The 13,604-nt window shown below is 36.4% G+C and overlaps 1 protein-coding gene across 2 annotated transcripts in view; it reads left to right on the top strand.

Moving 5' to 3' along the window:
* The window catches only part of TMEM67 (transmembrane protein 67), a 33,897-nt gene that overhangs the window by 1,628 nt on the left and 18,665 nt on the right, over positions 1–13,604 (top strand). For both annotated transcript variants that reach the window (XM_017730401.1, XM_017730400.1), the window contains exons 2-11: positions 1,870–1,958; positions 3,403–3,496; positions 4,935–5,034; positions 5,488–5,557; positions 5,671–5,745; positions 6,952–7,014; positions 9,303–9,457; positions 9,578–9,686; positions 11,225–11,311; positions 13,251–13,316. In XM_017730401.1, coding sequence (XP_017585890.1) covers positions 1,870–1,958; positions 3,403–3,496; positions 4,935–5,034; positions 5,488–5,557; positions 5,671–5,745; positions 6,952–7,014; positions 9,303–9,457; positions 9,578–9,686; positions 11,225–11,311; positions 13,251–13,316 — 908 coding nt within the window. The remainder of the gene's footprint in view (positions 1–1,869; positions 1,959–3,402; positions 3,497–4,934; positions 5,035–5,487; positions 5,558–5,670; positions 5,746–6,951; positions 7,015–9,302; positions 9,458–9,577; positions 9,687–11,224; positions 11,312–13,250; positions 13,317–13,604) is intronic.

Genomic DNA, 13,604 nt, shown 5'->3' with positions numbered 1-13,604 from the left:
GGTAAAACAGCAGCCCTCGGGCACGTCTGGGAAAGCCGCGAAAGGGCCAGGGTCCCGCAAAGACCTAAGAGCCCCCAGCACAGCTATGTTGTATCTGAGATACAGCTCAGAGAAATGACTGTACACCTTTTTTAATAATCTTTTTTTTCCTCAAACATTATAGGTATTTGCATTTTCATCTGTAAAACTACACAGGACCCTGAATTTATGTTCTCGAACACTTCTGTAACTTGAAACTCATTGTCAAAACTTGAATTGGTCTGAGATACCAAATGTCTGAGATCCTCAGGCTGTGCCCATGCTCGTCCGCGTCGCACGCGGGAACTTGGAGCAGATACAGCACAGCTGGACAGTACTAAATGGAAAATACAGATAATTGGTTGCTTTCTTTAGGGCATAAGGAGGTATTAAAAAGTCCATCTTTTATAAATACACAGTCCAACAAGAGTGGGGGGTTCCCTGTTGTTTGTACAGACACAAATTTGAGACTAAGACCCAGCAGCATCTCTCTTCAGAACTGGTACTTCAGTCAGAAGCAGTGATGTGAATGGCTGTGTTCACAACTGCTGCATAAAAGCTGGTCACCTTTTCCACCGCCACCATGGTACCCTAAAGAGTAATCCCATAGTGCACTTACTGAAAAAAAATACATTATTTTTTTTCAGATCTCCTGATGACATGGGTATCTAGATCCATAACTCCCTTTTAGGCTGAATCTTCCTCTAAATCAAGGGCTTCAAGGAGACGAAAATTCCAAGGGGAGGTCAGGGATTTATTTTTTCCTCCAGATCTGTCTGGAGCAGTGTAGGTAGGCGCCACCTGGTGCACTTTGCATCTTGACTGAATTCCACTTTTGATTGCCCATATTCTCCCTGGCTAGCTCATCACTGTGGATTCTGCTTTCAAGTGACATGCCTAAAAATCTAGGTATTGTCATCGTGAGTGTCGCGACTCAAACTTTTCATTGATTTAATCCAATTGGGCTTTTTCTTCTTTAGAATTAAGTATAAATGGTTGATCTTTTTGACAAATGTTTCTGTACAACTGGTCTCATTAGAATGTACTTTAAGGTTATAAAGCTTTTCACACAATTTGACGTTATTTTTACCCGCACAGTTCAATAAGCTTAAATGATAAAAACAGTTTATTAGTATATGTAATCTGTTTTGGTTTGTAGTATGTGTTTAAAAGTACAGAGAGAAATTCACGAGAGTGAGACTGGAAAAGTTCCTAAAAAAAAGTTGTTGAGCACTAGCAGATGGGCATTGTACTGTGCCATGAAAGTAGTGTTTAATTTCATATAAAATGTTAACTGTGTTCTGTTCACTCACTGAAAACCATTCAATATAAACCTTGATCCCCATGCACAGTTTTAAAAGCCTCGAGTTTAAAACAGCTTTCCATACAACAGTTATATTTTGAAAAACCTTTTCATAGGAACACATTTTGGTTTTAGGACTGACTTCATATTGAAAAAAATAAAACCTATATACAAACATATAATGCTGGTGTTGTAGAGAGGGAAGGCTGTGGCAAGATTTAGATTGAGAGATTATATCTATTACAGACCAACTGGTAAAGTTTGGTTTAATTAAAAAAGGCCACAAAATACAAGCTCCAGGTCCCTGTTTCACCCTGGTAGATCAGTCAGCCTTGTAACATTCTCCTCAAACGTCTGTGTGCAAACTGTAACACTCTACTGAAGGTAAGTTTTTTAAAAAGCATGATTTTCGTCCACATCTCATGTAAATATTTTTATGTGTCTATCTCATCTTCATCTCTTGAGAACAATAGCAGTTGTTCTTAGTATTCTGTTACAACCAGTCAGTTTTATATAGATTAAAAGTGCATCTGTTTTGGTTTTTTAAGGTAGTTCCTGTGTATGTGAGCCAGGATACAGGATGATTTCTAGTAATGGTGGGTTCTCTGTTACTTGTGAAAAATGCCCAGAAAATATGGTAAGTATTGAACTTTTCATGTTTGCCATAATGATATAATACTAATCATAATCATACAAACCATAATCATTATGGTTTTTTAATTTTAAATTTTATCCTGATTGCAAGTTATTTTTCATTAATTTAAAATATTTTTACAGAATAGTCTTTGCTTGGGAATTTTTAAGACCATGCTTATAGCTATTATTTTTTTTGACTTAGAATTGTCTATTACTGTTATTTTGCAGGCATTTTTTCATTACGAGTTTGACTCCACAGACAAAATAAGAATTTTTTAAAGTGTTTCAGTTCCTTCCACTGCTTTTCTTCTCTTCTTTGTCCTTGCCCAGACAGCACAACTCTGTACAGTGTTAAAGATGCTTTTCAGCTCATAGGTATCTTAACTGATTACTTATATAAATACTATTATTGTAATATTTAGGCTGTGTCTTTATAATCCCTGATATTTCATCCTCTTACTTCAAAATGAGCTGCTCCTGCGATGTTACTTTAATTATAAATATAGTTTGGTCAGTTCTTTTAACCTTCCTTGACAAATTAAGTTACAATTTTGTGTCATAATCACAGCATTGAGCCAGAGACACCAGGCTTAACCAGATTTTTCCCACTGTAGTAAACAAAGGAATGTATTTTTCCAGCAAACCAACTTTTGAGGGTGAAGCCTTCCTGAATACTTCTTTCCCTTCAATAACTCTAGAATAACTCTCAGGAGAGCAGCTTAGTTGCCTGAGTTATGTGTTTAGTGGCTAATGGGCAATGTAGGTAATTTCCCTTTTCTTCTCATCTTCTTGCTGTGTTAGACAAAGACTTTGGCACACATTCCTTTGTGTTGTGATATTTTGCTGTTTCTTCCTCTTTCCTGCAATGGTGGCATTTGCCTTTGGTCTACTGCCAAGGCTTTTGCAAAGATAAAATGATGATAGTGGGGAAGAGAGAAACAGCAGTAGCACTTGAGGATAAGCAATTATCTTCATTTTCCTCAGTGGTTTTTATCTGTTGTGCAGTTACTTCATAGTATATAATAAGTGTGGATGTGAACTGTCTGGGTAGGTACAAAATTCCAAGCAGTTATATAAGCTGCTTCACTTAGAACTCCTCCATTTCCATTACTTCTGTATATTTATATGTAATTGTCTATGTAAGCATTATTATGTTTATTCAGTGTAGGACTTCTATATCTCTTTTTAAACATTCCACTTTGAATTTTTACTGAAGGTGTAAGCTAACAGGTTCAGAAGATCGTAACATTTTTTTCTGTGTCTGCATAGGAACTACTTTTGCCAGATTGTTTAGCCTTTTTTAATCTTTAAAAGCTTCATGAATGTTATCAATGTTTTATCTGAACACATTTTCTAGTAACTAATGGCTGGATAAGGCATTCTTCACAGATACTGGGTGATGTCTATATTTTTGAAAATCCTAATAGTTTTGTGTTTTATTTTAGAGCGGAGTTACTCAAGATGGGTGGAATTGTATTACTTGCCCCAAAGGCCTGACTTCGAAAGGAAATTGTAAATGCCCCAATAACGAAATACTAGGTAAAAAATATATGCCAATTATGAGATGATAGCACTTGTTTTAGATATTTGAGTTTACTAAGTTATGCTTTTCCGTTAAATAAGAAAGAAAATTTTGCATATGTTTACATATCTAATGTAAAAATTCAACATTCCTCTTGATCTTAATCATCATTTCTGAAAGATGATGGATAAATCTGTACCATTGCTCATTTCAATAAAAACTATTATGCAAACATTCCATAAATGAATATTGCTCAACGAATACTTCAAGCTCCTTGGCAGCAGATGGAGTTGGCATAAAAACAATGTCAGTATAGACTATAAAAATATTACAGTGTTTTGAAGTATAAAAAGCAGTAAAGGAATTATACCTACGTGAGTAGGTGGAAGAGAACAGCCTGAGCAAGTCAAGCAATGGCTGTGCATTAGTGTCAGTGCATTTCATGCCTCCCTGAGACACCTGTACCTGTGGCTTTCTGAGATGTGCTTCCCTATACCTATGCTTCCCTATGTCTGTGCTTCTTACTTGATGCTCTCTAGTAGTTGCAGATGATTTCCAGTAGATAGAAAAAAAATTTTAGTGTTTGTATTAAATGGATTTCTGCTTATTTTGCATAGTATAGACCTGAGAGCAAGGTCACATCACTGGTGTAAAACATAAAAGCTCTTGAGACCTCTACTTTTCCTTATTTTCAAAGACATGGAATGCCTATAATTCTCTGAATAAGTATTATAAATGTCCACTTTGGTTACGTTTCCAACAGGGTATATTGGAGAATCACTGTTTTCCAGATCAATAATTTTTAATTTTCCTAGGAATCTGGAAAACAGTGAATACCAGTCTTCTACCTTAAACTTTATGAGAGTTACAAAATGTTTTCTGGGCCTTTATGGTAAAATACTGAGAGCAAAGCTGAATCCATAATTTGACATGCAGGAAGAACATTAGTATTGTATTTTTTTGATTCTCTTTGATTTGGATTTTTTTTTTAATAATTAGATTTGAAATCTCTTGCCAGATTATACAGTTGGTGGAAGATGCCATTTTGAAACTTGGAAATTGTGACATTTCCGTGAATCATTTCAGATGAAATTTAATTTTTTTTCCCCAGTAATTTGCAAACTTGTTGTTTTGAATTTTTGCTTTGCAGTGAGGCCTTTGTTTGAAATTTGACTCAGAATAAGTAACAGAGGAACAGCCAAACTAGACAGGAAATGTTGCATTACTCATTAAAACTAAACTGCATGTGCACAGCTACAAGCAGTGCACACATACATACATGAATGTGCATTTCATAGTGGATGTTATTTGCAAGTTTTGCTCTTGATTTTTTCAAAATAAACCCTTTGAATTTATTTTAGATCTGCACAGATGCTGAATTTTTTCACTTATCTTAACCTGTGTGACACTTTGCATCAGGCAATTTTATCACAGTTGCTTTTCTTTTCTACTTAGTGGAAAGAAGCATCAATGGCATTTTGCTTAATGAAGCATTGTGCTTACATTGTAATGGAAGTGAGCAGTCATTCTCTGCCTCAGATGCATCAGGAAGTAGGTGGGTGCTCTTTGCCTTTTGTGATGATAAATTTGAACGTGTCATGCTACCATTCAAATGGAATATTGCTGAGGAACAGACTGTATCTTTGGGATGACAGTTTTGAAGGCAGGGAATTGGAAATTCTCAACCCATACCAAACCCACCGTGTTTTGTGCTGACTGAAGTCCTTATAAGGCCAGCAGCTTGGTTTTTTGTCTTGCTTTTGTGTGACTAAAAAGCATGCTTTGGATTGGAAGCAGAACAGAATTCTTATTTTGATAATTAATTATTTGATTTATTTTCTACTTCACTGATAGTAGAAACAAATCAATAATAACTTTTGAATTTCAGTTCAAACTAGTGAAGTTGCTGACACTGTTCCCAGGCATACTATGTAATCAACTTTCACTGAGTACTAAATCTCATACTTAGCTACGTTTTAAGTGCATTCTTCATGTTTGTGATCCATAGGTGTGTAAGATGTGAAAAGACATTCATCCAAGTAAGCAAGTCTTGTGACTGCAACAGCCCAAACATTTTAGTAAGTAGAAGAATGTTCAGAAGTAAGTAGAAGAAAGTTCAGAAAAAGCAAAGTGATTTTTACAAGTGTATCAATATCATATCAGTATTTTTTTATTCTTTTATTTCTTTCAGACCGGGGGATTGTGTTTTTTGGCTCATGAAGGCTTACCCCCAAAGGGAGTTGCAACTGTTCGTTTTGCACAGCTAGTAAGTACATTTATTGTAAAACACTTCTAAGCTTTCTCATTACTTACTTTCAGTATGTATTTCAAATTCCCATTCTTGGAAAACAAAGGTGGAACTTTTTGTCTGATCACGGTGATTGTAAGGTCATTTGCATCAAGATGGAGTGTAGGTATGGACACCAAGCAAGCATTGTTCTAATGGAATAAACTTCTAAAAATTCATGCCCTCTTGGAAACTGAAAAAGGGAAGTAATTTACATTACTTTAGTATCAAAACAAGTAGCATGTGGCCTTTTGTATTAACTGTGTGCATTTGAAGCATACCCTTGTATCACAAAAATATACTGAAGAGTCCATGAGTGCCTCTGGACTTTTTTACTATAAAATTTGTATTTGTGTAAAATATTTGAAAAAAGATGTAAGGGTTGAGCTTACTGCTTGATCTTAGAGCTTATAGAAGAAAATGAGATTGTGTATGAAATTGCTGAACTCCTTGAATTAGCTAATGAATGAAAATATGTTCTATTGAGAAGAACGAAGGGGTTTTCATTGTTTTATCTAATGAACTTTCATTAGTTATGAAATCTGCTGAAAGTTAGGACCATTTGCCAAGTAGTTCTGAATTCAGGAAATGCCATGTGGCTAAGAAATGTACTTTGTTCCCAAATGAATTAATGTTAAAAGCTACTGCTTGAAAGAAAGTAAAGAGCAGTCTTCAGTTTTTCTGATATCAAACATTGTTTTGCTCCCTGAAAATGCCATCTTCTAAGTAACATTTTATTGAAAATATGTCTTTTCATTTGCTTACAGTATGTATGAATGCTATGTGTAGTTCGAATGTGAGTAGTTGTAGAAAGGAGGTTGTGAAATAATTAATTTGGCAAATTTGGTCCTGAATTAGATTTACCATCAAGTCTACTTCTTACCCTTGAAATTGTTAGTACTTCCCTTGTGCCGTAAAGAAGACTTCTGTGTCACAGAATCCATGTTCAAAGCTTAAATATTTCAGCTCTTGTTCTGTATACTTTGTCTAATTTAGTGAAGTGAAAGAAATCATTACATTTTGATTGTGTTTTGAACTGATACTGTTAGACTGAGATATTTACGAAGGACAGAAAGCTCTTAGAAAAAAATAAGTAGCATCTTCTAGCAGACACAGTTTTCCAGACTGTTACCTTATGGATGAGTTGTTGTGAACAAAGACAGTGAAAACGTTCCTTATTTACAGGGTATAACACTGACATCAGCATGGTTTCTGAAAAACCTGCAGTCCTCAGCCTTTGCCTGTTGGGTGAGTTTCGTTAATGTTTGCAGTTTGCTTTTTTATACAGAATGGTATTCCATAAAAGCATGTCACTTTTATTTTTGGAAGTTACCTTGCTTAGTTTTAAATAATTTTATTTTGAGGTGAGAATAGAAAAGAAATAATTATATATACAGAGTGCTTAGAAATATTGAGGGCTAGTCAATGTTACTGCAAGTCTACAGGGTTGGAATTTTCACAAGATGAATGGTGTTAAAGAAAAAATCCTTCAATATTCAGTAGCATGTGACCTACTATCCATATATGTGGATATAAAGGGATCACTCTGAAAATTAATTTCTTATATAGTCAGTATTTATTGGCACCTGCTCTTTACCTCTTAGTTGATTTTCAGTTATTCATAACCACAGAACCACCCTTTTTAGCTTTGCTTTATGTTATGCAAGTGTTACGTACCATTATGTTGCTCTGGGTGACAGTAACCATGGATGAAAGAGTGGCTGCAGCAACAGAATCACAGACACTTGTGAAGGGCATGTGCCTCTGCCTCCCTTTTACCAACTCTGTTATCACACATGCTCATTTTCCTTCTGTACTGCTCTCTTGAAATCAGATTTTATACTTCTCAGGTTCTACATTTTGTCCCTGTGGGTCACAACCCAAAGGGTTACTTGGCCTAGACATCTCTAAAGATCACAAGATAGATTTGCAGGATTCTGTAATACACAAGCACATGGAGTCTTTATTTCCTGCATTTCTTTATTAGAAATTATTACAAATTATTCCTGGTAAAGTGAGTATAGTTATGATTAGTAAAGCAAGTGTGTATGTACTGCACTGGTAGCAGCAGTCAATAGTAGCAGCAGACATACATTTCAATATTACAGGTTGCTGCAGAATGATCACTAGGAAAGCAGCAAATGTGCTTATGATGAATTACCCCTATGCGTGTATATTATTCCAATAGTATCAGTGCAGGTACTACACTGCCAGCAGTGGGGCCTCAAAACTGATGACAGATGAAGTTTCACTTCAAAGATGATCAACATTGCAGAATCTGGAGTCAGTCAGGCATCCCTAGCCACAGTCTGATAACTGGCCTAGGAGAGCTCATAGAAAAATTTGTGTAGGGGACCTTCTCTGTGTGTAGAGATTGAGAGAGAGAGACAGGGACGGATTCATTCCCCATTTTGGGTAAAAAGTAATTTTTATATCAGAGAGACATAAGGTGGTGTAGGACAGCACCACCTGGAGCAGCCAATAGATGACAATGTTTTAAATTCTCTCGGGCTACATTTTGTTTTTTCCAGACTCTTTTTCTACTCTTTCATGTACAACAAACAACAGCACTTGCCTATGTCTACTCCTTTGGAATGTTTTCCCCCTTCTAAACCCTAAGCCTGTTCTAGACTCTTTTTCATCTTTCCAGATGATAGGTTGCCGTTACTATTCCTTGAGTTTGTGCTTATTGATGGTATCTCAGAAGGTCTCTGAAGTTCGAGTGCCCAGCTGCACTTCTCAAGGATGTTTCAGACTCCCAGGCCATGTTCACAGGCTGGCAGGTGTCCTCTCAGTCAGTGTTTCAGCAGACTTCTGTTCAGAATTTTCCCAGATCACCTTTGTGGCTGCTCCCATCACCATCTCATAAACACAGCTCTGAGATGTATTCCCCCACTGGTCCCATTCTTTACCACTGACATCAGTTTATCCTGTTTGTCTGCCTCACCCTGCTCAGCAATTCAGAGGTGCTGCCTCAATGTGATGAGCAGCTGCTGGTCTGACCCACACAAATGGGGGTAAGGAGGTGGCAAGTTAATACCAGTGCAATGACCACTGCACACAGATGCCATGTGTCACCTCTGCATATCACTTGGCACTGCTGTGTTTAACAAAATTGAACATAAAACTGAAGAGAAAATACTTAGACTACATGCATCTGTAGTTGTCAGTCTGAGGTCTTTGCTGGAGTCATCTTTGCCATACAGCCTAAGTGGTATTAAACATTTTGATTTTTACCTTGTTTTCTAAGTGCAGATTTTGACATTTCTGTCACTTTTTACCATCCAGCTGATGCAACTAAAATAAGCTGAAAAAGTGAGAATATTGATTTCGTGCTGCCATCTGCAGATCTATAAAAATATGGTACCTGAATACCTGGGAGAAAATATTAGGTGTTGACAAAATGAAATTACTTTCAAGTGAAAACAAGGGTTTAGGAGTGGCTTCTTAAAAATAACATTAATTTTCTGGCTGCCTCACAAAAAGGAGAGGTGATTAAATACTTTCTTCTGTGTTCTTGTGTTTCTCCACTGCAGTTGTACTCTAATCTAACAGCATGCCAAGCTCTTGGAAATATGTGTGTGATGAATATGAACTCATTGAGTTCTTCAAGTACTGATGCCTGTGGTTTGTTTCAGTATATTTTTGTCAGTACAGCCAGGGTAGGCATCGTTCATTCAATACCCTACTGGTAAGTTGCCTTTTCCATAAGTTTTGGTCTTTAATAGCTTTGTATGGAAATTATTATTCTAAATGTTATTTGATGAAAAAGATTATGTTTCTTTAGAGAAAACATTGTTATTCTTTTCAGGAGACATAATCTTCCATGGCTGTATTATGGTGACCAACCTGGATTAGCATCCCAAGTGCTTGAGAAAAATCATTTTCCTACAGCCTTCAGTTTTAAGGGAACAGATAAGGTAGGTGTTGGGTAGTAGACATAGGGAAGCATACGTTAGGAAGAGGACAGAATCACATAAAAAGGTTTAGATTTATTACAGATGTGACTCTACTGAAGGTAAATTTTAGGCAGTGAATGTAACAGAACTCAGTGTGAGATCTTACGGAAGAGGAAGGTGTTATTTACGTAAAGTAATGTCTAGTCACTTCCTTTGCTTACACTCTCATAGCCACATTCTCATAAGGCCAAGGTGTGCTTGCCTGAGTGGTCTGACCAGGGCACAAGGAGCACAGGATGCCATCTTTTAACTGTTCAGTGTGTCCCCAAGGATCTGGATTGGCAGTGGTAAATTTGTAATTAGACAAACCTTTTAGACACCTTAGGAATTCATAGTTGTTTTGACATTGTCTTTTGTTTCAGAGTCTTGTTTACTTCCCTCTTCATAAATCTGAGGCAAAGTTGTCTTTGTCTTTTTTCCATGTTTGAAATATGTGCATCCTTTTGTCAGATTTTGTGGTGAACTAATGTGAAAAAGAGGGGTAAATGTGACATGCTGTATCTTTGCTGCCACCCTTCTGGTGTGCCAAAGTGCAGGGTCTTTTGCTGACAAGTTGTCTATGCCAGGTTTTATCACAGCCCATTTATCATCTCTGTAGCTGGGAACAGTGTTCTTCATCACTATTTTGTGGTGTTTAACCCTTTCTATTGCTCACACACACTTTTCTCTCCCTATTTGATTTATACCACTTGTAATATTTCTGTTACAAATCTCTACAAGCTGATTGTATCAGAGGTGGAGTCAGTGTATTAGAACCTCTTACTGCAGTCAATTAGAGAAAAAAAAAAGAGGTGAGGAAAATAATTTTAATGTTATCAAAGCCAGATATCCATCCCTGGGAGGAACGGACTGCTTAAGTAGCTTGTTAACTGGCACAGTTTTATGAAGAAATCGGAGAGTAAATAAACAGTAAAGTGATTTATTTTTCCAAATTCACTGTAAAAATAGAGTAGCTGGAATAGGTTATTCAAGTTCAGGTAATCACAGAAAGTAGTATTAGTGATAACCTGTTTGTCAGTTGTACTGCCAATTTATCTAGAGTTTTCTTCCTGTCTCAGAAATAAAATGATAGCCTTTTTCCGCCATATTCTACAAGGCTGTGTTTTAAATTGAACAATGTTGCAATGCAGCAGTTGTTTTAATTACTAAAATACTTGTTATTCCTCCTAACACTGAAGGTCCTGGAAGCCCTCAATATTCCAGCATAGTATACATCAGAAATCTGCATAGATTTTGAATTAGTTTAGGGCATGTCCACCTGTGTCGAAGTTCCTCTGGAACTTTTTCCATTCACCAGTAAAGCTGCAGAAGAATGGTATGGTTTTTTTTAAAAAGTAAACTACAAAACCCAAGATTAAAAACAAAATCAGAAAGGGGGAAAAAATGAAGGATTATGCTGGAAGTTTTAGGAAACGTCAAACAGTTGGAGAGCAGTCTCTAAAATGTGAATGTCCACTTCAGGGCAGTTTCATTGTTCTTAATCTTTTTTTCATCATCAGGATGTAAAGCTGCAATTTATTGCAGCCTCATTTGATGCTGCAGGAAACTTTCTAAAGTGGCAAAGTTTGGAAGGAGGCATCTTACAGGTATGTTTGATTTTAATAATCTTTTCTTGATAACACAACGTTCTGAGTGTCTTTAGCCCAATTAAGGCAAAGGCCAAGAGTTTGGTTACTACACTAATGACAGTTCATAACTGTAGAGCTAGGTTAGGGAAAATAGCCCTTTATTCTCGCTCACAATGATCTCTACAAAATCAAAAGTATAAATTCATCAACACTGCCTTCATCCTTTGGACCAGCATAAATCTGGCATATTGGAAAGCTCTGAAAAACAGTGTTAGTAATTTAGAACCAACTATCTCTGTCTTCCATTCAGCATAGTTGCTCACGTGGGTAGTTTCTTATTAAACCTATTTTTCTTGTTGAGAAAAGTGTATTCTTTAGCTCTTTGTCCACATGTGTTTATAGATGATTCTATGAGTATGTCCCTATTAGATGCTGTCACCTATTTGCACACGTCATGGGGGTGACAACCAAATCAGTGTTTATGTCACTGTCAAGGCAGGTAGGAAAGCTGATCTACACTATTTTCTTTGTGTCGTCTTGGAATTTTTTGCTTTCTTATTTCTTTTGTTTTTAAATATAAAATGTACACTTTGACCAGCATGTGCCTGTCTTTTTAATAACAGAAAGTTATAAATACTTGGTGGGAGACTTTACATAGGAAGGGGGACTACTGGGTAGAAGTACCCTTGGACACTACGCCCTTAGATTTCAGGGACACGGACATTCTACTTCAGCAGTACCATGCTGCATAGTTAGGTGGTGAAAAATGCAAGTTAGCAGCAATTAGAAAGTGCAATAGTAATTAGTCTATCAGAGAGAACAATTGGCAGCTGCAACATGTTGCAGAATAGAATTTGTTTAGCAGTCCAGTGGTGATCTAGGCACTCAGTACTTCTCTAGGCAGACAACAATAGGAACACTAGCAAGAACAATTGGGAATTGTCCGTCTCTTTTCTATTGGAGCACGTCACTTCAGACACTCCAGTGTCTACAGAAGAGCAGCTGACATTCAGGATTTATTTTGTTGTTGCCTCAGGATGAGCCATCTTGCATCTGCATCTCCAGTTTTAAGGAAAAGTAGTGTCTGACAGAACAGGTTACTAAGATAGTTACTATGCCTAGAAAATTATATATTGACATAGAAGTTTAGGTTTATTGGGGCACATTTTCTAGGGCAAAGCTTTTAACAGCTATCCAGAGCAAATGGGAAAGGAATAGCTTTCCCATTCAAAGCCTCTTTTAATGTAGTAGGTTGTGCATGATGATAAGACATTACAGTGCTAAAATGGTCTCAATGCATAATTGTAGCAATTCCCAGAATTTCAGTTTCACACTAATAGAATTGTGTTTTATGAAAATTTAGACTTGATTTTCATTTCGGGAAAATGGCTGTGCCCTCCACGAAATGCCATACTCATTTAGTTAGACTTTGGCCCATTTTTTTCCAGATTCAGCTGAATCTGCTGTTCTTTGCTGAAAGTATAAATGTTGTATTAAAAAAAGAAAAAAAAATCTGTTATTTGCTATAACTTTGATCCTCTGAGAATGCCAGCTTAAGAGAAACAGGGCTGTGTGAATGTGGACTTCTTTTCTTATGGGATTCTTGAATTTAGCAGAAGCCACTGATTGAGCTTGAGGCAGCACAGTGCATTTAATATTCAGTCCACAGAAAGATTGTTCTTGCCTGGTTGGATGCTGCTGTCCACAGATTTCTGCGATGGAACTGAAAAATGCTATGCAAGTATGAATAAACTAAACCAGCATTTTAAGAACATCAATATTAGTGAAATAAATAACTGTATTTACTCCAAAATCAATCCTTCTCTTATTAAAAAATAGAACAAAATATCTTTTGTGAGAACTCTGAATGCATAAGTGCTTGAGGTGCCTGTAAATATTTTTTGCATGAGAAAATGAGACCTTTGAATTAACCTAATTATAACCATGTTTTATTCAGCTTTGTCCTGATACCCAAACTAAATTGAATGCAGCTTTTGCTTTTGGAACAACTTACCAACAAAGTGTAAGTAATATATAAAATGCTATTTTGAATTAAGCTGCCTTATATGTCATTAGTTATTCAGTGCATATAGAAGAATGTTTGGAGTTTAGGCATAAGCTGCAACATGGAGTTCCTTCTTGTGAAATTGAGTAAAGTAAGTGTGGGGTTTTTTAAATTATTTAACTATATCACAAAACTTGTTTACTACATAGCATAATCACAATAAGTTAAACTGGCATTTGTATTTGTGAGGTTGCTGACTTAGCAGTTGAAGAACACAGTGCCTAAATAATGACAGCCATATGCTTT

This window comes from Corvus brachyrhynchos, unplaced genomic scaffold, assembly GCF_000691975.1.
Source record: "Corvus brachyrhynchos isolate BGI_N302 unplaced genomic scaffold, ASM69197v1 scaffold302, whole genome shotgun sequence".
Classification (NCBI taxonomy): Eukaryota; Metazoa; Chordata; class Aves; order Passeriformes; family Corvidae; genus Corvus; species Corvus brachyrhynchos.
The sequence above is the reverse complement of the archived record's forward strand: the minus strand, read 5'-3'. Positions and strand labels throughout refer to the sequence as shown.